The sequence below is a fragment of the Pipra filicauda genome, unplaced genomic scaffold, assembly GCF_003945595.2.
Source record: "Pipra filicauda isolate LSUMZ 115617 unplaced genomic scaffold, ASM394559v2 scaffold379_size694699_pilon, whole genome shotgun sequence".
In the NCBI taxonomy this organism is placed as follows: domain Eukaryota; kingdom Metazoa; phylum Chordata; class Aves; order Passeriformes; family Pipridae; genus Pipra; species Pipra filicauda.
Genome location: NW_024104508.1, coordinates 666,113 through 688,745, shown reverse-complemented (window position 1 = coordinate 688,745; position 22,633 = coordinate 666,113). Strand labels below are relative to the sequence as shown.

General features: G+C 38.1%; 1 protein-coding gene across 7 annotated transcripts in view; it reads right to left on the bottom strand.

Moving 5' to 3' along the window:
* THRB (thyroid hormone receptor beta) overlaps positions 1 to 22,633 on the bottom strand; it is a 146,460-nt gene that overhangs the window by 5,955 nt on the left and 117,872 nt on the right. For 6 of the 7 annotated variants that reach the window (XM_039384810.1, XM_039384811.1, XM_039384814.1 and 3 more), the window contains one exon: positions 669 to 769. In XM_039384810.1, the coding sequence (XP_039240744.1) occupies positions 669 to 769 (101 nt within the window). Of the gene's footprint in view, positions 1 to 668; positions 770 to 10,983; positions 11,331 to 22,633 lie in introns of those variants that run through there. The other variant, XM_039384809.1, reaches the window with a different exon arrangement.

Below are 22,633 nucleotides of genomic sequence, written 5' to 3'. Positions count from 1 at the left end.
TGTGAGATGTGCCTGATTCTGTTACTCATTTTTTTTTATTTACTTGCCCAAAGCAATCTCTTTTTTAATTTAATTTTGCATGTAGTTTTGGAGATGCAACTTAGGGCTGAAAGCACATTTCAGTATGCTTATGTTAAAGAAGTCAAAATCTTTTTGAAACTATTTTAATTGGGTGTCAATGCTTTGATGGATGTTACTGTTGTATGAGCATGTGGAAGGGATTTTGATTTTTGCCTTTTCACAGTGATGGTGAGAGGCACTGGAACACTGTTAATTGCTACAGACTCTTCATGGCCATAGGCAGAACCTCAGCTATTGCATAAACAGCTTCAGTGGAGTTGCTGGGAGCATGCTGATGTACTCTGGCTGAGAACATGGCTAAAGGAACATTAAAAAATGGAAATTCAAAAGCTAACTGTTAAAACAGCAACAGCAACAATCTGAATTTCTTGTTTTCTTTTCAGAAGCAAACACGGGAAAAAATCAACCATATTCCTCATGCATATGAAGAGCAGCAGCATAGCCAGATATGGTTTATCGGATACGGTACTGGATGTTCTTATTCGCTTCTAATCTGTCTTTTATTTGACAGCACAGTCCAGGAAGTCTGTATAATGGAGGAGCTGGAGAGCTATTTCTGATTCCCACTTTCCCACTGTGCCATTTACCTTGCAACCTTCGCAAGTGATGCAGCGATAATGATATCCGGTGGCTTTGTCCCCACATACTACACATAGCTCATCCTTGTCTAAGTAACTGGGTATATACCCTGTAAAGAAAAAGAGGATGTGGCATGTAAACTCGATATGATACATTTGATATAAAAAGCTTATATTAAAATCCACTGTAGATCTTGTCTACCGGTCCCATACTTCTGAACTCACTGAATTTCCTGAATAAAAGTTTATACTATGTTACAGACTTATTTAAACACAGCCTTTAGTATCTTCTACTCTTCGGACTGTTTCAGCATCGACTGGTCAAGAGGGAGAAGTCAGAACATGATTGTTCTCTCCTGAGTGAAATACTACCTCAAAAAAATATTTATTGTTACCTCAAAAGGTTTAGTGTGAGATAATAAGGTAGCAGGGAGACATACAACATATTTCTCTTCTATATTTCAGAAAAAACTGATATACTTTTACACTGCAGAAGAGATCCCAGGTTTCAGCATGACTCAGGGACTTGGTAGCAAGAAATATTTACTGACAAACTGTTTTAAAACAGAGGAGTACTAGCAACAGATAGCCCAAGCTGTATTGATCATGCCTGACCTGGATGTGTTCCACAGGAACATTTAATATAGTCTGAATTTAGGGCAAAATACGTGGGCATTCAAATATATGTATGTGCGTATATGCATGTGTTAGAATGAAATCTTCTCTTCTGAAGTGGTTTACCAGATCCAACAAGTGAAATCAAATATTACTACTGTGAAAAACATTGGCAATGCTTGGTTCTTTTCCCACAATGGCATTTGCTTTGATAACATAAACATATTTTCAATTTGAGCAAAAAACCAAAGCAATTCTGATGGCAACCAAAAAGTAATTTTAAACTAAACACAACTTTTAAACAGGGAAAAATACAAACCTTTCAAAATCAGTGTTCATATGACTCATAACTAATGGAGTTATGGTACATAACTTTTTCTTCTGAAAAATCTCCCTGTGAAGATGAGATCTCAGATTCCCTTTGAGGGGAGAAAGTGCAGCTATTTATGTAACTGCATAAGATCACTGAAGTGTAGTAAACTTTTCACAGATTCCCAGAATGGCTGAGGTTGGAAGTCACCTCTAGAGGTCATCTAGTCTGACACCCCCGCTCAAGCAGGGCCACCTAGAGCCAGCTGTCCAGAGCCATGCCCAGATGGCTTTTGAGTACCTCTAAGGATGGAGACTCCACAAACTTTCTGGGTAATCCATGCAGTGCTCTGTCACCCTCACAGTGAAAAGAAAATATTATTTTATTGTTCTCAGAAGGAATTCCTTGTATTTCTATTTGTGCTCATTGCCCCTTGTCCTGTCACTGGGTAACACTGAGAAGAGTCTGTCTCTGTCTTCTACTGTATGGGAGATCAGGTATTTACACAAATTGATATCCCCTGCCGAGCCTTCTCTGCTCCAGGCTGAACAGTCCCAGCTCTCTTAGTCTCTCCTCCTAGAACAGATGCTCCAGTTCACCATCTCTGCAGCCCTTTGTTGGACTTGTTCCAATATGTCCATGTCTGTCTTGTACTGGGGGAGCCCAGAACTGGACCCAGCACTGCAATGTATTCCACTAGAGCTGAACAGAAGGGAAGAATCACATCCCTCAGCCTGCTGGTGATGATTTTCCTAATGGACCAGGATGCCATTGACACTCCTTGCCTCCAGGGCACACTGCTGGCCCATGTTTAACTTGCTGCCCACCCGGAGCCACCAAGTACTTCAACCAAAAGCACTTTCCTGCCAGTCAGGACCCAGCCTGTACTGCTGCGTTTATTATTCCTCCCCCAGTGCAGAATTTGGCATTTCCCTTTGATGGAACTTCAAAAGATTCGTCTCATTCCATTTCTCCAGCCCGCCTAGGTTGCTCTGAATGGCAGCACATCCATCTGGTGTCCCAACCACTCCTCCCAGTTTTGCATCACCTGCCAACTGTCTGAGTGCAATTTATGAGTGCAATGAGGGAGACTCCTTTGGATGTGGCTGCTTGTAACACTATCCATTGCCACTGGTTTGCTGAACCCATCTGTAGCACCACACGTTAGGTCAGACTTCAAGTTTGCTGTCTTTATGCAGCCCCCACACCAGTACAGTTCCATACAGCTTGGGGCCTTGCGACACTGGTCACAAGGAAGGCAACCAGCCACAAGACTCAGGGCAGCAGAAGGCTTTTGGAGGATGCTGCAAGAGGGGTGGTCATCATCTTCCTGCAACTAACATGCCAGAGTATCAGATCAGTAACAGATAACTTAAATAAAGTGCCTTCCTAAGACTATACTTCCAGAGGTTCTCCAGAAAGGAAAGCCCAAATCAGAGAGAAAACAGTTGAAATTAACTGAGCTTAAAACACTTAAACGTTATGGAGGCTGGTGAGTAGATTAGGTGAAAGTAAAGAAGGCAGAAAATATTTGTATGGCCTAGTTTGAGCATAATTATGAGAACCTCAAATTATAGAGGAACATATATCCCTCTTTTGTAAAGCCAGGAAGCAGCAGCACTCTGAAGCCATGCCTAGGTATGGGTTTCTCAGATCTGCTGATACTGGTATCTGAAAGGGGAGAGGGGGAATGAGCTTAGATCTTACTGATGTACCATACCAGTCTACAATACAGCAAGAGATCAGATTTACATTCAGGTTGCATTTCTCCAGGATGAACAGGTTATGCCTGGATAGACTGGTGGCCATGTGGAGCTGATTCTGTGACCTTGAGGGTTGAGAGACAGCAGGGTTTCGACTCCAATTTACATCACTGACTCCTAATGGACATTATGCCAGTGGGGGATTAGCAGAGGCTATTATCTTCATCCTGCCCCCACTTTGCTCACACCTGCCTCTGCACATGCAACACATACACATCATAGAGCTGATAGAGGAGGCAGAAGAGGCAGCAAAGGGATGCAGAATTTTCCCCTAAATTTCTCACAAAGATCAATGGTTTCTTGTTATCGCTGGCTACTGCTATTCATGAAATGCAGACTTTATGTAGCACAAACTATGTCATCCAAAATTCAGTATACCTGGTTTGCTTTCTTAAGAATTGCTTCTGAATTAAATGTCTTGATATTCCTTTAAGTATATAATCTGGTTAGTACTGCTCACATAACGGCAACTTTGTTCTGCTGGAGGAGCAGAAGACCACTTGTCTAAACCACTTCCTTAAATATATACAGTAGCTCACGCACATGACCACTGCTGTCCACCTCCTTCTTGGAGTTTCAGGACTTTATCCAACCCAGGAAACAGTTTCCAGTCTGGCAGAAAAGACAATCTCCTCTAAGCACTCCTAACCAGAGATTAAAAATGGTATCCTCACATGAAACCACTCCCTGTTTTCCTGCATCAGAAGTGCTAAGTGCCACCTACTTAAGCTACTTAAATATTATGTTCAGTACTTTTGCAGGACTGCGCCCCTGTCACAAGGGAAGCACACATTTGGAACTCTTCTACCGATTCAACAGGAAACATGAATAGAAAAACCTTATCCCAAGAAATCACTGACAGTAAAAGTGTGCAATACACATATCTTTTCTTTCTATTACAGATCTACACTTTTGTATATTTTTAACACTCTTTCCAACAGCTAATGGGGTCAGAAACAGCTAGAAAGCAGGAAAATTGAACCTTCAGTAGGTTCAATTTTTAAAAGATATAATTCAGACAAACAGATATCACTCTAAAAGGAATAAGGGGATTTATATTCAGTTCTTACAAACTGGAATGTCCACTGCAAATAATTTCTAGTAGTGGCAAATATTCTGTATAACCTCTGTATAAATTCAATGCAATTTCATTTGAAAGATGTGTAGATAAGCAGCCTCAGTGCATTTTTGCTGCTTCTCAGAGTTAGAAACAGTATCAGCAGGAAGAAATTCAACACTGTTTTTCTAAACATGGTACCAGCATGAAAGAAATGAATAGTGCAAATGGAGATTCTTGAGGAAGCTGTGGATGGCAGCAGAGTTATCTGTTAAATGGTTTGAGGAAGAAGCAGAGCAACAGGCTTGTCTCACTCCTTGCACCACTAATAAGAACTTGTCTCTCACATTGGCAAGTACTTTTGCTTCATGTGTGCATAACTCTGAACCAAAAATAAAAAACCCTACATGGGAAAGCAGATGCTGGACAGAGTAACTCAGGTGCTCTCTCGCGAAAGAAGAATGTCTGATAAGAAATCTCATGGGAACATTGGGTAGGTTCCTACTTCTGGTGTTCATATTTCATCCTTTATTTCTTGGTCAAAACCTGCTAAGTAAATAGCTATGAGGAACCATTCAAGAGCAACATCAACCTCATTGAACTGTACAATAACAACCAACATCATTCCTTGCTCTTTCAAGCCTCTGTCTGCTGCATTTCAGCATCCTCATGGACTATCATTTGGTGCATCCTGTATGATCCTGAATGTTAACTATCTGTCAAGTCATACTTGACAACGTTTATCCCAATGCCCATCTTGGATCTTTGCTTTGAGTGGAGAATAACAATGAATGATCTTGATCTGCCGTGCCTGGTGTTTCCCCTGCAGCCTAAAGCAACATCTTTGCTCCCCAGACTCCCACCTGCCACTCTGCCTAATCTTACTGTCTTGGCAAAGCTAAGTACTCAGCAGGACCAGTTGAACCTATCTAGATGAGTGTGTCATATAATCCATTATAGTCAATCATGATGGTGATTTACAATACCTTTTAAAATTGTAACTGTAGCTTTCTAGAGGTACAGCAAGGAACAATTCCCTTCGATAGGAAAACACGCAATGAGTTTGCCCCAAGCAGACATAAGGACAGAAGGAGATCTGCTAACCTATGCAGTCATCTGAGGTACTCTTTCATTAATACTGTATGGATACACTCTTGAATCACCATTTGCAGGAATGACACCTTAAAGCAGCATATGTGACCCTGCGCAGCGTAAGAGGTTAGAGAGACACAAATGAGACACTTGGTGGCTATTCATCCATGTAACAGGGCAAAGAAATCTATTTAAACTAAAAGAAACCATGAAAAATTATAGCGGTTGGTTTTCTTTTTCCTCTGTACCTGGCACACATTACCAGAAAAAAAAAAAAAAAAAGGCAGTATGTTTTGAGAAAAATAAAGAACCAATTTCAGTTTTGTTAAAGCATCACTGCACAGACTTTATATTGCCAGGTCTCTGTCTGTACAGATAACGTGATATTGGGTTAGGGAATTAACTCACACCTTAAAAAAATATTAGAACCAAACCATACTTGACTGTTAAACAGGGATGTGAGTAACACTAATGCAAACAAATTATGCCTGTATACCAGATGTTCCTTACTAGCTTGTTCCTGATCCACCACAGACTTATACATTGTAGGCAGAAAACGCCATTTGCAGCTATTGCACAAAGACACTTGTGTTTTAAGACCAGTATTCAGTATTTTAATTTCCCCCGTATACTACTAGAGTTATTAATTAAAATATATTCCCTGAAATCTTTCTTTCCCCCATCTGTTATGGTTTGCATGCCTACAGACCACACACTAAAACGAGGAGTTTAGGACTTATCAGTAAGCTGGTATTCACTTACTAGACACTGCAGTACAAAAATTAAAAAGATGAAAGTAATTACTACCTTGAGAATCCCCAGTTGTATTAAAACTGAAATGAAAATTCATATTGCTGTTTTACTGCTTCCATAGTCACCTTGAACTCTTTGCAAATTATAAAAAATTACAAGGACCATCCAGATATCATCCTTGACATACTTGTGTACAAAAAGCTTAAGTAGACTGATGGTGAAAGCATAGAGCTGAGAGAGAAAAAGCATACTCCATTCTTGTTCGTGCTGTTATCAGTATTGATCTGAAAGGCTGGGCTGATACACTGATCCTTGTTCCCCACTTCCTTTAAATTACTCCCACTGAGAAAAATGGCTTATTTCTCTGAGAATATTGTTGAACAGGTTCATATATATCTTCTTAGCTAGCTGGCTTGCTTTTCCTCAATTTTGATCTTTGTTGGCATTCTTTGATTTATGGAATTACTAAAATTTGGCAAGAGATTCTGCAAAAATCGAATCTGAAACATTTTTATAGCCCCTTTTCCCTTAATGACTTTTCAATGTACTAACTGTGTTCTTTGGGCTGATTCAGAAACCTTATCAGCAACAGTGCTTTTTGCATAGATGTGATGAAAACATTTTAGCTCAAACTGTGTTATCACTTAACTGCTGCAATCAGTACTGAACTTGCAGCCATTACCAACTACAGGTAAAAAATACACCACTGTAAGTCAGACCATGCCATTTCCCCCTGCCCCACCCAAATTTAAATGTTTTATCAACAAAGCTTTGTATTGCAAGAAAGTGACTTATTTAGAAATCTAAGTCTCACTGAACAAAGAGAAGTATGACTTAGTTCACTTTCCCATCCTTCATCCGTTTATGGAAAGGTACTGTAAAGTAGAAGAAAACATGTTCCCATCGACTTTATTACAAAAGAAACATATAATTCTAAACGCATAATGATTTGCTGAATTATTCAATTTTTCTTACCAGTGCTATCTCCTTAGAGTGGTGGTCAAGAGCAAAATTAACATTTTTAAGCTTCAAATAACTGTCAACATTCTTGGAGCTGCTCTGCCACAAAGGCCAAGACGACAAATGCTCAGTGTTTCTGTAAGTTGATTACATGTACACATACTCCCTGCACTGATGAAGTGACATTTTGACATAACCTCCGTGTTCCATTTTCTTAGCTATTCAGAAAGTACCCTAATATTTTCACACCGCTGAGAACGCAGTTTGGACTAAATTCAGGCACATACTCTAGCACTCACACAGTATGTATTCTCAGCTGCACATAAATTGCCTGAAAAAATATAAGGAGAAATAATTACAACAATTACAATTATAACAACAACAACAACAAAAATAACCTTAAAAGACCCTTTCTCCCACCATACCAACAGCCCTACAAAAGACGGCATTAACCCCACCTGGTATCTGGGAAGCAAAGTGAGACGCAGGGTTGAGGAGCCGGCGCTGCTACAGCCCGACTCGAGAATTCCCACCTGCAAACCCTCGGTGTGGGGAGCAGCCTTTCCTTACTGCTTTCCACTCCCACAGAACCCGAAGTTAAAACCTGACTTCATAGACACCTGCAGGCATCGTTCATTAACTTTGTCCAGGAAATGACCATTCAAAGGAAAGTGAAAGCCGACTCTCATCCTGTTTTAACTTTGCAGACCTGTTTCCCATGCTGTCCAAATGCCCAAAACACTGTGCGCACACCAAATGTGGTGAGATTGAGGTTTCCGGACTCCTGTACATATTTCGTTTGCACTTTCCTAACTGCATTATCTCTACCCTGTCACTGGGCACTTCTCCTCACAGTACGGGTGGTGTGAGGAGATCCAGGGACATTTTTGCCTATCTGCTCAGCCTCTGCACAAGGGTGGGGTGGCACAGGCTCACCCAGAGCATCACCCACCCAGCATGCAGCACTGCAAGCTCACCATGGCTGGAAGTACCGTTAAGAGACGAAAAATATTCCAGTTTAAGCTCTCTGGGACAAAACTGAGAATAGCATCTCGTTCTCACAATGATGAGCCCTGTTCTGCTTATCAGATTTCACAGCATTATGCAGAAAACAGCAGAAAACAAAGTGTTTCTGGCTGCCTGTTTCCTAGGGTAGGATCAGGTCCAAAAGAGTTTCCTCAATAAAACAGTAAGCTCTTGCACAAATGTTGTGCTACCACCTTTTAACAGCATGCATTAGAGCACAAAAGGTAATGGAGCAACAAGCAGATGCAAAGCTAAAACTACACCTCCACCTCTTGATTTTCTGGACTACAATTCTTTTCTTTCAAAGTCAATTCTTTCATCAGAATTTCTGACAGACGGTCAGGAAATAATAGTTTTTAATGTACTGTAATAACTGAAGTAGCTTTCTTATATTTTACAATAACTAGTTTTACTTTCTAAGTACTTTTTTTTTCCTTTAGTGACACATTGTGGGGGTCTTGGTTTCTTGTTTTTCAAGTTATTTTCTGAATTCTTTTGAAGTGACATAAAGATAGAGAAGTAATTAAATACTCCTTCATAAATGAAAAGCTTTTCAGCATATAAAATGTTGATTTTTTTTTCTTCTCAGAGGGGAAACAAGACTTCAACCATTTAGTAACTTGCAAAAGTTTTGACAGGAGAGGAGTCCATGTGCTGCTGTAAAGTACAATCTGATTTGAACAGCATATTATTGAGATTATGACAAATTTCAAGGGACTAACAAAAATACCAACTGCAACAATCAAGACTCCTCATGAACACCTGTTTTGGGACTTAATTTTGTTTTAATGGGCTATTACCAAGGCTTCTCTAACAAACTGCCTTGCCCCCCCAATCAATTCTGGATCAATACAGACACACATGCCCTGTGAAAAGCCTTCTGTTCTTAGGACAGGATTAAAAGATTCGTTAGTTTTACGATAGCTTGGTTAAAAGATGGAAATTAAAAAAAAAAAAAAATGCACATGTTCCACGCAGTTTAGATCTCTTCTGCTTAACAAACTCAGCATTTGCAAAGGTTTGACAGAAGGGAGGCAACTTTTTATTGATTATCACAGTAATAAGGATCTAAAAAATCCCAAAGCACATTGCTCTGCCTCTGTGAATGATCAATTAAAAGCCTGCTTGAGATTCAGCTTCCTCCAAAATTCACCACCATTTCTTAGTGAAACGGAGGTGGTAGGAAATAAAGGCAGACACACAGTTTTTAAGGACAACTCTGTACTCTTTCAACCAAACAAGTACGAAAACTTTAAACAGAGCAGATGTCAGATGTCTGAGTACCGAAAAAACTTAAAGCTCTGACCTAGGTCTATCGATTATTATTTATAACCTTTAAACTTACGAAAAATATATTCCTTCACTGACTTTGCATTAACAAATCTTTATTTTTTCTAAGTTAATCCTGAGATAAACTTTTTCTTTAACTGAAAATAAGACATGGGAAAAGTCTACAAAGAGCCGTGAATTCATTTATACAAAACACAACAGCAGATAGACTTAAAAAACACCTAAAATGTTGCAAAACATAAAACCATGCATTATCCACAACTACATTTAGTCTACAATTTGATGATGTTGTTACAGCTTCCCAGAAAACGATTTAAAAAACCATTTCCTTTATTATGAAATATGATGCTGTTTGAAGTACAAAATTAAGACATTTTTCTACCGAACATACAGATTTATTGCACCAAGTACTAATGAATATTGTCTGCCAAAGGAAAATATTTCAGTTTTCCATGTAGTTAATAAAATTACACAGTCTACTTTTCACTACAAAGCTACCTTAAAAGTAGTAAATGGTGTTTTCCCTATCCACCTAATTACATCAGATTCATCTGGTTTTTGGATAACTGCATACAGAAAATCTGGTCTTAACAGAAAAAAAAAGATTATTGTGGTACAATAGACTGTTTATTTTTATTCTTTAATAATGTGATTTTAAAGAAACACGGAGGACATATACTCTGTATGCGTCAGTTTGGCTGAGAAAAAAACACACCGAAAACATTTCTAAGTGTTTGTTGGTATTTTGGGGCTCTTTTTAAATCTGCTTTACTTACTTGAAGGCAAAAGAGTAAATTCTAAAACAAGGCAATGATTTAACCCTGAGAGGGAGCAGACATTGCACTCTAATTGCCCTTCACAAACATATTGATTATATCAACTTTCTGGATGCAGAGTAGTCTTTCTTACACAGGTATATTCTTGAATTCTCAGTCTTTTTTGCTTTGCATAATCAGAAACTACATGGTTTTCACTTAGAAGACAGTAACTCATTTCCCCCTACATATTTACAGTTCTATTTTCAAAATCTTTTGCCCGAGTTGTTGAGTAAACAGAGTTCACATTTACTGAAAACGAGGACTTATACTGTTTGTATGTAATCAGAAACACAGCTTTAAGACATAGAATATATAATGACGACATTTCAGAAGAGAAACTTTCTTATCTAGCTCACTGGTGAATAGCAAACAAACTTAATAGCCCCAGAAAGAAGAAAATAAGCAACGTATTTGCAAATGTCTCTTATAGATTAAGAAAAAGTGCTTGGAAATCCTCATCGCTCACCGAAAACCTTACAATCACCTAGCAACCTACATTACTGCTGCTTTCAATTTTGAACAGGCAGCCTTCACATTCAAAGATGCATCTGAGCCAACTGATGCAACTGTAAGTTTAAAGCAAAACAAAAACAAAAACAGAGATTATTTTTTTTTTGTTATTTAAATAAAATGCCCCTACCTTTCTTCTGAGAGTACGATGGCGACTGCACTTGAGAAAAAGTAGGTTTTTCTTCTGTGAAATATTCAGGTTGGTTGTACTGATTCAGGGCCATGTCCATGTCAGAGTACTCGCTTTTAAACACGTTTCCAGGGTAACTACAGGTATAAGGCTGATTCACCGCCCAGGCCTGTTCCATATATATGTTGTTACTGTGCAGGACCTGAGCATCACAACTGCTGTAACCCTGATTATCTTCAATATATGTGCAATAATCAGTGGACTGCATGTAGCAATTGCTACCAGCAGCTGGGTGCACTTCATATATTTCTTGCATACAGTAGTTCATTTTGTTAGCCTATCTCAGCTTCTACTTTACGTACACACACACATGCATACACACGCAGGCATGCATACACATGGGTAGGGAGAGGAGCGATGAATATACACCAACAAAGTCGACTGCAAAACAGCCCGTTTTACTTCGGAGCGGCACCTGATGTGCTAAAATCCTATTTATATTGGGACGGCTTGTGAACTCCCCTGCCAGTCAAACATATTGGGAAGCAGATTTATGACAGTCAAAGGTCTTAATCTGTGACTGTAAGTTAATTCCAAGGGAAGATGGCAGGCAGGTAGCAATGACCACCAGACAAAGAAGCGACATCTCGACAACCCTCCTGTTCCCCTGTTTGTCCGGAATAATCATTTTATAAACCATTTCCAGTCTTTTCCAATATGATTAGAAAATGATTACTAAGGCGAGGACACAGTTATGTCACTGTAGTTGTCAACTTAAGTGTGAAGAATTATAAAGACTGCTTAAGAACTCCCAGAGGGGATACGCTGAAAATCCTAAAATCAATAATCCTGTTTTTCAGCATTAAACCATAGAAAATCCAATAGTGCTGTGCTGATGACCCGAACAGTAGTCTAGTTTTACAAAATTTAGCAACTTAATCTGTCATCAGCTTTATTGATTTTGTTTTACAGAATTACACGCATGAATCTCCCCAGCCTTCCACACGTACACAATCCACCCCACTGCCTGGTAATGCATTTATGAGAAAGAAGCTTCCCTGAACTTCAGTCATTTCAAGAAGTAATTTCTATTGAGTTCAACAGGTGGGAAAATTCAAAATAATATAATCAGTAAAAAGAACACTGCTTATATATTATCAATAAGCTAATTGCTTTGCTATTTTGCTTTGTTATCTTTTCTGTTTCAGTAACAGAGTACTTTTAGAAGAGTATCTTTTTTGACAACAGACGCAGCAGAAGAAGGAGGGTTTCTGCTCAATTTGGCTCACCTATGAACATGTCAATGCCACTACAACAAAAACTGTATGATCTTTTAATTGCTTAATGCACCCTAAACCTCAGTATGGTCAATATACCTTCTTTAATAAGCCATTCTTTTTTGATCTAAAATAAATTATTTTATTTTTAACTTATATTAACTGCTATTTTTTTTCCCAGGCAAAATGTGCTTTTTCTTTACAGCACAGCTAAAATACGGTAAAACTTCTGAAGTCAGTAACAAGACAGTAACCCTTTCTAATATCTATTCTTATTACTGGGAAGTAGAATTATTACTGATTTCATAATGAGATCTTAGTTTTCTTATTTCACTCGTTTTAAACTAAAGGACTGCCAAAATTACCACGTAACTTGGCCCTTTTTCTTCTACAATCTTAAGTATACATCAAACAACTTTGATGAACATACACCTAAATGGTCCTAAAAAGTTCAGAGCAATAGGTAAGAACTGGGCATGACATGTACATACTTCTCCCTATCTGCTATCGTGAATATTTAGACTAATGCAAAGAGCCAACAGAGAAACATTTTCCCTTCCAACGTACAACTGTAATTAACCTATCCGAATAAGAAGGTTGCCAATCAGTGTCTAATTATTACCAAATTCAGGACAAGTGCTTTTGAAGATCAGAGAAGTTTAAATTGATGATTGGATTTTTTTCCCCCTCTAACTATAAAAGAAGCATCTTTAACACACATTTCTTATTAACTTGCTCAGAAAATAATAATATATTTGGTAAATCAAAATGAACTTGACCAAGATCAATCCTACTGAAGTCAATAAAGTTGCTTCCAAACGAACTTATTCTTGTAAGACTCTAACAATTTAAACTAACATCTTACTTCATTAAGAGCACTAATAGTTACTGAAATTCCAGAAGTAAAACCCAAATGAACCCTCATTCACTTACCATTATCTAACTCAACAAATACCACCGTGACATACAATGTGAAAAAGCAATGAAAAAGTTAATTTTTCATTTTAGCTCAGGCCCATCATCTAGGTTTTACAAACAGTGACTTTGTGATAAAAAGCACGTCTCAGGCGGGATGTGATTTTTCACGAATGGATGTTCAACACTTCATAAAAAATGCCTGTGTTTCGTAAGAAATTCTGCAATAGTTGTTTGCACAGAAACCCCCAAACCATGCCCATTTAGGCGTTCGGTTGGTAATAATGTAGCACATACAAATGTAATGCACACAGCTTGCTGACCTTACTTCTCCACACTCCTCAGAAAGAAAACATTTTGCAACTGCAAGTACACGAGTTGTTCCTTTACCACAAAACTATCTCCTGTGCAGCTAACAGGAATTTATGTTAGAGCTTGCACAGAGGTGAGGCTGTGTTTCACAGGTTAGCCGAGCAGAATACCTGAATACTTCTACACCACCCAGAAAAGCCTTGGGGAACTAGGCTTTAAATTTTTATTGGGAATTTTTCCCCCATGTAGACTTGCTTTGCCAGCAGAGTCAAAATTCCCACAAATTTTCTCTTCTCTTGGTTTTTTACCCCTGATTTGATTTAGGTTTGTTACTGAAAAACTAAACAGAACCGAGACTGTGTGTTGGCAGAGCTGTTCCAGCCAGGATGGCACCTGAGGAAATAGTACATCAACATGGCACAGCCTGTGACTTACTCTCTGTTCCAAAATAAATCCCTCAAACATTTCTTATTTTCTATTGCTATGTCAATAATGCTTAGAAATGTGTCATATGTTCTATTTTTGTCAAGAGTTACTGTAATACTGCAAGGAAATTAAATTATATGAAACTGTGAAGGACAAGGAGAAAAAGAAAAATGGATGGAAGCCTTTTCCAACAACAACAAAAAGAATGATAAACACTGCCAGGGAATGTGGGTTCCTTACCTGTAAAGTGCTAACATTATAGAGGTTTATAGCACTGCAGATTGTTGTTCTCTTGGAAACGAGTCAGTTCATTGATCATCCTTGCAAGAACTTTGCAAAGTCTTAACATCCTTATTAAAACTGAAATAATCCTAAAATATTTTAATTTCTTAGGGTCCAATCCTGCAGGTCCCTGTCATGTATTCCTTTGAATTGTCTGATAAAAGAGAGTCAGACAGGGTCTTTATCAAAAGTCTGAAAGTGGAGTAGAATAATATTAACAGTTTTTCTTTGTCTTGTATTACAGTTTGAATATTGGAGTCTTCATGTCATGTTGAGCTTTCATTGCCTTCAGCAATATAGTATTGCACTTGGAATTTTATTAGTTCACAAGTGTCTGATTATGTGAACACATGGAAATTAATCACCATCAGAATAAAATCTTCAATTCAAGCAAACAGGCCAGTGATAAAACAGAAACTTTGATACTGTGACAGCAAAGGATCCAGAGTTCAAACTTCTCACAGTCTGAGATGTCAGTTCATTGTACTAAAAAAGGTAGAAATTACTTGTTAAACATGGGCCTTGAATGCCCCAAAGGTTTTTATATACTCACCCTGGTGTAAATCAGAAGTAAGTGCAGCGCGGTCAGTGATGTTACACTGGGTGGGCAGAAATCAGGCTGAGAATGCCTGAAAAGAGGTGTCTGCAGAAGAGGCTACTTTACACTAGACCATTCAGCTCTTCATCAACTCCTATTTTACAGTTATGACTAAGACTTTTAATTACAAACAATTAAACACCCCACTAAGCTGCAGTTCTCTTCTTAACTTGGTTACAAAACCCACCAAAATGAACCCATAGATATATTAAGGAAAGCCAGCAATCCTGTGGACGATCCTCTGGACGCTACAGCCCAACCAACTGCCTGACACAGAAAAGAAGAACTGTTCAGTGAAATCCACTCCGCTGTGCACCTCAGCTACCTGTGTGATGCACAGGTGGCATATTACCCACAGGAGTCCTATTCTCCTGACCTTTTCCAAACTGTGCATCCCTGGGCCAGAGTCCTGAGTATCTCAGTGCAGCACTTAGGGCTCCTACATGCTACTTCTAAAAGATTTGGCAATGTCAGTACGTGGGAAGCATTGCAGAGCATTCAAATTAGTCAGGGCAGAGTGCCACTACTAAAGGACCAAAAGGAAGGCTCTTACGTTGGCTGTGTTCACACTTCACGTGTGAATAGAGATAAATAAAAATCCAGTATTTGGTAAAAAAATTTTGCACATTTGAACATGTAGTTGCAAGGATTAAACATACCTTTCTGAACTCTTCACAGTTTTGTTGTACACTTGTATTATCAGCTCCTGGTTTTGTAATACAAATTTTTACACATTACAAAATAACTGTTATATTTCCTATTTATAGATTTTCTTGTTGCCTGTATTCTCTCAGCCACCTCTGATGATGGTTTTGGGAAAAAAAAATTAGACCGCTGCTTTTCCCAGAGAACACAAATCTGTGCTTTCATAACATGGGCCACATCCCAGACAGGTCTTTTCACATTGTAAGGAAAATATATTGAAAACTGTAACAGCTTTTGAGCAGAAATCCTACTGTAGCCTTTGCAACACACATAATTTGTCACATACAGCTATCTCCATGCCCACACGAGTTACCATCTCTTTTTAACATATGTATTTGCATCACCTTATTCATTCACTTTACATACTATGATCAAAGACTCAAAACGGTCCCTCAAAAACGTGACTATGTAAACTTATTGTTAGACATTAAACTAAGAAAACTTCAAACATCAGAATCAAAAGTAATAACAAGCATTTACAAAACCAGAAAATTAAGTCTTTATAGTGTTTATCTTAGTTTGAAAATGCTATTTGTGACTAAATCATAAAGCAGGTAGAATTATGGAATTCCAGCGTTGAAAAGTTACAACAGCAATTGACAGTTTCTGAAGTATGTCTCAGTGGAATTGAAGATATTATAAATCGCCATTTTGTCTATGCTACATTTATTATAGCAAGTGATACAATTGAAGGAAAAAGAGCCAAATCTTTCCAGCATAAAATAATTTCTTTGGGTTTGCAACAGATGCGGCAAGCTTCAAACTAGCTGCCCCTGGTATAAACCAAGGAAAACCTCACTTAGACAGCAGCACACCTCTCTTCTCCACATATACTAAGTTACTTATTTCTCTAAAACTGCTCCTCTCACAAAACTCACTGTACTTCGGTTATGACATGCCAATAAATTTGTATGTGACTCATAATGTGCCAGTGTGATGCACCTTTTAATGAAACACTTCAATAGTCTGTTTGGATAACAAAGAATGTCATAGTTTATATTTAAATGTTCAGATTCACTACAATTCCAGTTATCCCTCAAAATATTTTCGACATCTTGAATAAATTTGGTTAAAAGAGAAAGGAGATTGCTCTTTCCTTATCAGGACTCCTCGAGGGTTTGTGCTTGCTTTTTCTTGCAGTATTCACAACGTGTAGGTAGCACATGGTCTTTCAGAAATTGTTTGCTCCTTGAGATGTCTGCCAACACGTGGGCTAACGAAATTCTTGAATAGTGTTTGACAACTTTTGAGATGGTCTCTGAGCAAATATTACTAAGAGTAATTATAGACCTGTGACCCAGACAACCCAATTTGTTAAGCCTCCCCATATATCATAATTGGAAGACCCTGTTAGCAGACATCAGTTAATTACAGAGCTTATCTCTTGAGAAAGTAACCACCAATACTTATAACATGTACCTTTTCTGAGTCATTCCCTATCCCAACTCCTCGTGAAAACTTCAAGGTGAAAAGTTTTATTTGTTCAAAAATAAAACTAAGCAGAAAGCAGGCTAATTTAGCTTGACACAACATAATTAACAGACTCCTGGATGGGACTGTCTGGGTTTGGAAGCCTCCTGACAGCCCTTAGTAAGACGTTAAAGCGATCAACACCTGACATCTGTTAGTAAAGAGGCATTCTGAGGTAAAGCACAACTAAATCTAAAGAAATCAGGTACTTAGACCAGTTTAACTTTTTCATGAGGTGATATCCTGCCTGACACTGTAATCTTTCTTCCTGGAGTGACGCAAGACTTAAGTAAAAGAAAACAACTTGTAATCCCCCCCTCCCAATATGCAGTAATTATTTTTTAGGCAAAGAACAATGAAGAACTATTTATCCAAGTTTAAAAAGGAATAAAAATAACTTAAGCACTAAATTTGTGCTAATACCTAAGCAACTGTGATTCTGAAAAGGAATTCCTTCAACGCTGCGCTGATGCGAACAAAACAACCTACATGAAAGAAAATGGTTTATTCTCCTGACTAGTGAGGCAAAGAATAATCCTAACAACAAGTTCCATTTAAGTTCTGTACATGCACTTATTGAGGCTTTGGGGATGGCTAATAATAAGAAAGACGGCAAACAACACAGTCACAGGTGAGAGATGAATACACTGAAAGTAGTAAAAGAATGCTTTCTTTTGCCTTTGCATTTTTCATGTATCAAAGATATGCTTCATTAAAAAAGGCCAGGTTCAGAAAAGATTTTTGATCAGCTTACCAAGAACATAAAGAGAAAGATGAATACTTTTTAAAAGCTCTAAAAGAACAGGTATTATTTTGTATTAGGTATCACACAGAAACCCCCAGTAAGTACTCATCACATTGTCATCAGGGCTCTTCACTAAGCTACTAAATTAAATAGAAAGGAAAACTAAAAGTCACAATTATCCTGATGAAAAAAAAAAGTTGGTAACAAGAAAACACCCCTCCCCATAATAATGCTTTTACCAATGGCCAAATCCCTGATAATAAACAATGACATAACAACTTGGTTTTGCTTGAGGTTTTTGGATTTTTTTAATACAGCATTTGCTGTGCTCTGCATGATAATACCAGTTACCTTTACACTTTTTTTCTTCTTTTTGGTATTCCTGGGCACTTGACATGACTTGAAAGTTTGCTTTTGTATGGCCTGGTTGTAAAATTGTGCTAGTCCAGGTTGAAGCATGAAGACACTGCGAAAGCTGCTGTCCATTCCTCTGGATACCATAATTTTTGAAGTGTCTTTTCCTACAGAAATGGTTTTCTGCTACGCCCACTAAATTCCATTTTTGATTTCTGTCAGGAAGGTGAATCAGTCTGTCCCACAACAGGAGGCCACGTCCTGGATGTTTGGCAAATACTGCAGGGCTACAAAGTGTTGGCTTTGCCAAAATCTTGCTCAGGTGTGGAGTTTTGGAAAGCAAGTGGTTCCCCAGCTCTCCTGATGCTGTGGTATTCCCGTGCATCTCCACTGGACTGCACTGATACGATGCAGAACCTTTCAGCCATGCCCATTCAGCCACCATTGTTCCCCTTCGGTACAAGTAAATATAAATTTTTCCGTCTGAGAAGCCTGAACAAGTAGGCAGATCTATGTGGACAGGCTAACACTAGATGCAACTTTCACAACATCACAACTACAACATGGGCCCCTGGGCAAGTTACCACCGATTTATTGCCTTGCTCATATGATCATTTGAGGTCTTGTAGGTCGAGGCTGGTCGTGAACAATTTTCAGATACTTAAAACACAAAACATCAAGGATTCAGCCTTGTTTGACTTTGCTCTTATCGTAGGCTGACCTGAGGGACACTCTGTTACCTAAGTGTGACATTCTTATGTGGGCATGCTTAGCAGTTCCGCTTTTGCTACCTACTGCCTTTCTCTACTTGTCGTTACAGCAGAGTATCAGAGAAGCTAATTTTATCACAGGAGCATGGACACTTGGGTCTGGTGTAGATAATGAACAATACTAAAGCTGCATGATTTGATCTAAGTGGTCATAATTTATTTATTCCTTGGTATAGAAGAAATGGAGATACCACTAATTGATAAATTTGTAAAACTAAATATAGCCCACTTTCTCTTTCTTGGCAGCAAAACTAAACGCTGTAGAAATGATACATCACAGATCACATTCCATATTTAAAGAATTTATATTATATGTAGCAAAACTAAAATACAAAATAGCTGTCTAACTTGCATATAGTAAAGAGCAAATTCCAGACATTGATGACTGATACTGGTTTTAATCATAGCAAGATTCTGCTTTTTTAATCAACCTAAGAGTTAATTTTACATACATTTCACTCAGTAAAGTAACATATTAGTAAATAAGTGCATACTAAGACAGTAATTTCAAGGTAAAAATGATTCAAGATAACTTTGGATTTCAGTCTCCAGATCTATCATAATATTGCTGTTTCTGAAAGTTTTGTCCTAAGACTTCCATTAAGTGGAACATTTCCAATCAAGGACACATTCAGGAAACTTAATTATAGCTAGTATTAAATACTGTTATCTTATGTTAGTCCCAATAGCATTATAGCTTTTCTCAAGATGTTATTTAATTTTAAATGTAAATGCATACCTTTTTTTCTGCTGGGAATACAAGCTCACCTGATATTTGCAGTTACAAGTCCATTCCTTCTACTCACTGTATTCAGCTGGACACCAGTAACATGAATTTGTGTGAGAAACTACCTAGCATCATGGAATCAATGCACAGGGCAGGTAAGTTACCTACAGAATTTGCCCCTACTTACTTACTTCTGGCTTTATAGATCTACTCTAGTTCAGACTTGATTTTCTTGGTAAAATTAAAAACTAACTCTAAATGCAGGTAAGACAGCAAGAGAATATCACTTGTAGGAGGATAATCAGGTTTAAAATAGAATAGTGAAAGTAACCCAGAGAACACTAGGCAATTAAAAAAAAAAGAACAGAATATGATTTTTTTTTTAATAAATCAAACACTTTCATATTCTCTTGACTTCATAAATTTAAGCCCAGAGGAAGAGACTGGATTGTTCTGACAAGACTCACTGGGAGCTGCACAGAACTCCTCTGTAAGATCTGAACTGAACTTACCCACTTCACTCTTCATGCACGAAGAGGAACTGTGCACTGTAACCCACCCTTCCTCTATACTTTGTATAATCTCAGACAGTGTACCTGGTTCAGTACAAAGCTACTCTCCCTTGTCTTCCTTCACACGTCAGTTATCTCCCTTCATGGATAATATTGCATCTTTACATAAATGCAAAAGTCAAGCATGTGCAATATATGTGTTAAAAATACAGATATTTCTATAATTCACTCATAAATAGATCCTTGCTTTGTTGGTTTCTTGAGCAGACCACTGACACCACGCAATTCTTGACCTCATTTAAAAAAGTCAGTTATATCCTCAGTTACTCAGGTCTTGCTATTAGTCCTTGAGATCAGTAATTCATAATCCAGGCTGTTCAATTTCATTAGGCAAAAATTTCTATACTTTTTCACCTAAATTTATCTTTGATATTAAAGGTCATCTTTGCTGTCTTTTAGCCTATAAGGACTTGTTTTACCTTTCATTTTAATCAAAACCCATACATTCACTACAATGGTAAAACTTGTTTCCCAAGGATTCAGACAGGGTGTCGCACAGGGCTTACAGATTTTTAACTTTAACAAAGAACTCTAAACCCCTTCATAACTTAAAAAAAAAAATTAAAACATATTTTCCAATTTCTGTGTTTGCAAAGTATCTGTGGGATTTTAAAATATGATTCTAGACACATTTAAACTATGAGAAGAAACTGATTCTATTACCTCTTCCATCATTTGGAATTTGCCCAGGCAGAGTTCACAAAGGCTAACCCAGCACCCTCTCTTTTCCTTTCAGTTCCCTCTGAAATTTGTCTCACTATTCCGACTCTCATGTTAGCTACAGTTTATTTAATTTAACAAGTTTGCACTTTATTTCACAAATTCTCTTCAGTCACCAGGGACATTTCACATTCAAATTTTTCTAGACAAGGATTAAGTTGTAAGGAACTACCACTAAGGGGTCTCATATTTTGTCTCCTTTTCTTGTACTTTCTACACTGTGGCACAGCAGATATGTCTTAAATTACCATTCACCTTTTTATGTTAAATTTATTCAACTCCATTTTTTCTAACATATCTTGCCTGGATTTCTCAAAGGCTTTTTTTTCTTTTTTTCTCCCCCCAACAAAGAACACAGTTGAAATCTCCTACATCTACTCTTGGTCTTGTCAAACCAAAATCTTTGATAAAGAATGATAATGTAATTTTGTCTGAGCTCCCTACTTGTAAGAGAAGCACCTCTCTCTCCCTCCAGCTACTGCTAAAATGGCTATAATTAAGGCAGGAAGCAGTACAGCCTACTGGGATGAACCACGACTGAAAACACAGGCCCTATTTCAGAGTAAAGAGTGACTAATAAGCAGGGCCTAGAGCTCTTCTTGTCAACATAAGTAAAGGAATCATCGAGAATTTCATAAAGCACATCGTAGCAATAACTGGCATTTGAGCAGTAAACAAGTCAAAAGACTTTCTCAGAGGCTCTTTAAAGGTTTGTTTTATAGAAGCAGAAAAAGTTTTAGCAAATGAACTGCCCACTGAGCTAAACTATAAGCACAGGCAAGGAGAATCCCTCCAAACTTTTTAATTATGGGCCCAGACAAAGACTCCTAATGGGTGACTGTGAAGGTAGACCTGTTCTCAGATATGCAGTGTTATCTGAATGTCAGTATATAAAGAACTATAAAAACAATGGGACAATTCATTTGTTTTCATCTCAGTTCTATGGGTTTTTTCCTACTTCTCTACTAGTATCCACCAACAGTAGTCAAGGAAGGGATACAAAAAACCTCTCCTTTTTTTAGTGCAACTGAAGAGAGTCATAAGTTGTTTCTTCCAGAAAGACTGGAGATGGTAGCCAGCCAGCCAGGCGGGAGGATAGTGTTTCCTGCTGCAACGAGCTGTATACAAATCCTGACAGAATCTCAGAGTGACAGCATAGGACCACAAAACACACTGAAAGAGTGCCTGTTCTCTGTACTCACAACAACCTTAGAGGCACTGCATTGAATTCCCCCTGCTGTGCCCTGAGAATTACTCTATTTTTCCTAGCTTGGGATCTTCCCTGTTACACTCAAGGCTGGCATTTGCATTCCTGTTATTACTATTAGTGCTTTATACCACAGTAGCTCCGGCTGACGGCTAGATCCATTGGTGATGAAAGCTGCTATGACCACACAGGCAATCAGTCCTTGCTCCTCAGAGGCTGATTACATTGCTCACACTCTTTTGGGAAGTGTAAACATTTATTTTTCACCCTCAGCAACAGGCTGTCGCTTAGTTGCAAGGCAAAAGGTAAATCAGCAGTTCTAGGATGTCAGAGGATTGCTGTTTTTACAGTTACAAAGACACTTCCTCTCATGACAAAAAGTTATTTTACATTCCGAAACCGCTCAGAGGAGAATCTCTCAGAAAATTTTCTCTACACAATATTTCACCGTGCAGCTAATCAAAATAGTAGCAGTAGGAGAACATCTTAGCAATCTCTGAATTGTCATTAACTTACTTGGTTGCAAAAATTTTATATGTCTTGCCTTTTCTCATACTTCAGGTTTATTGA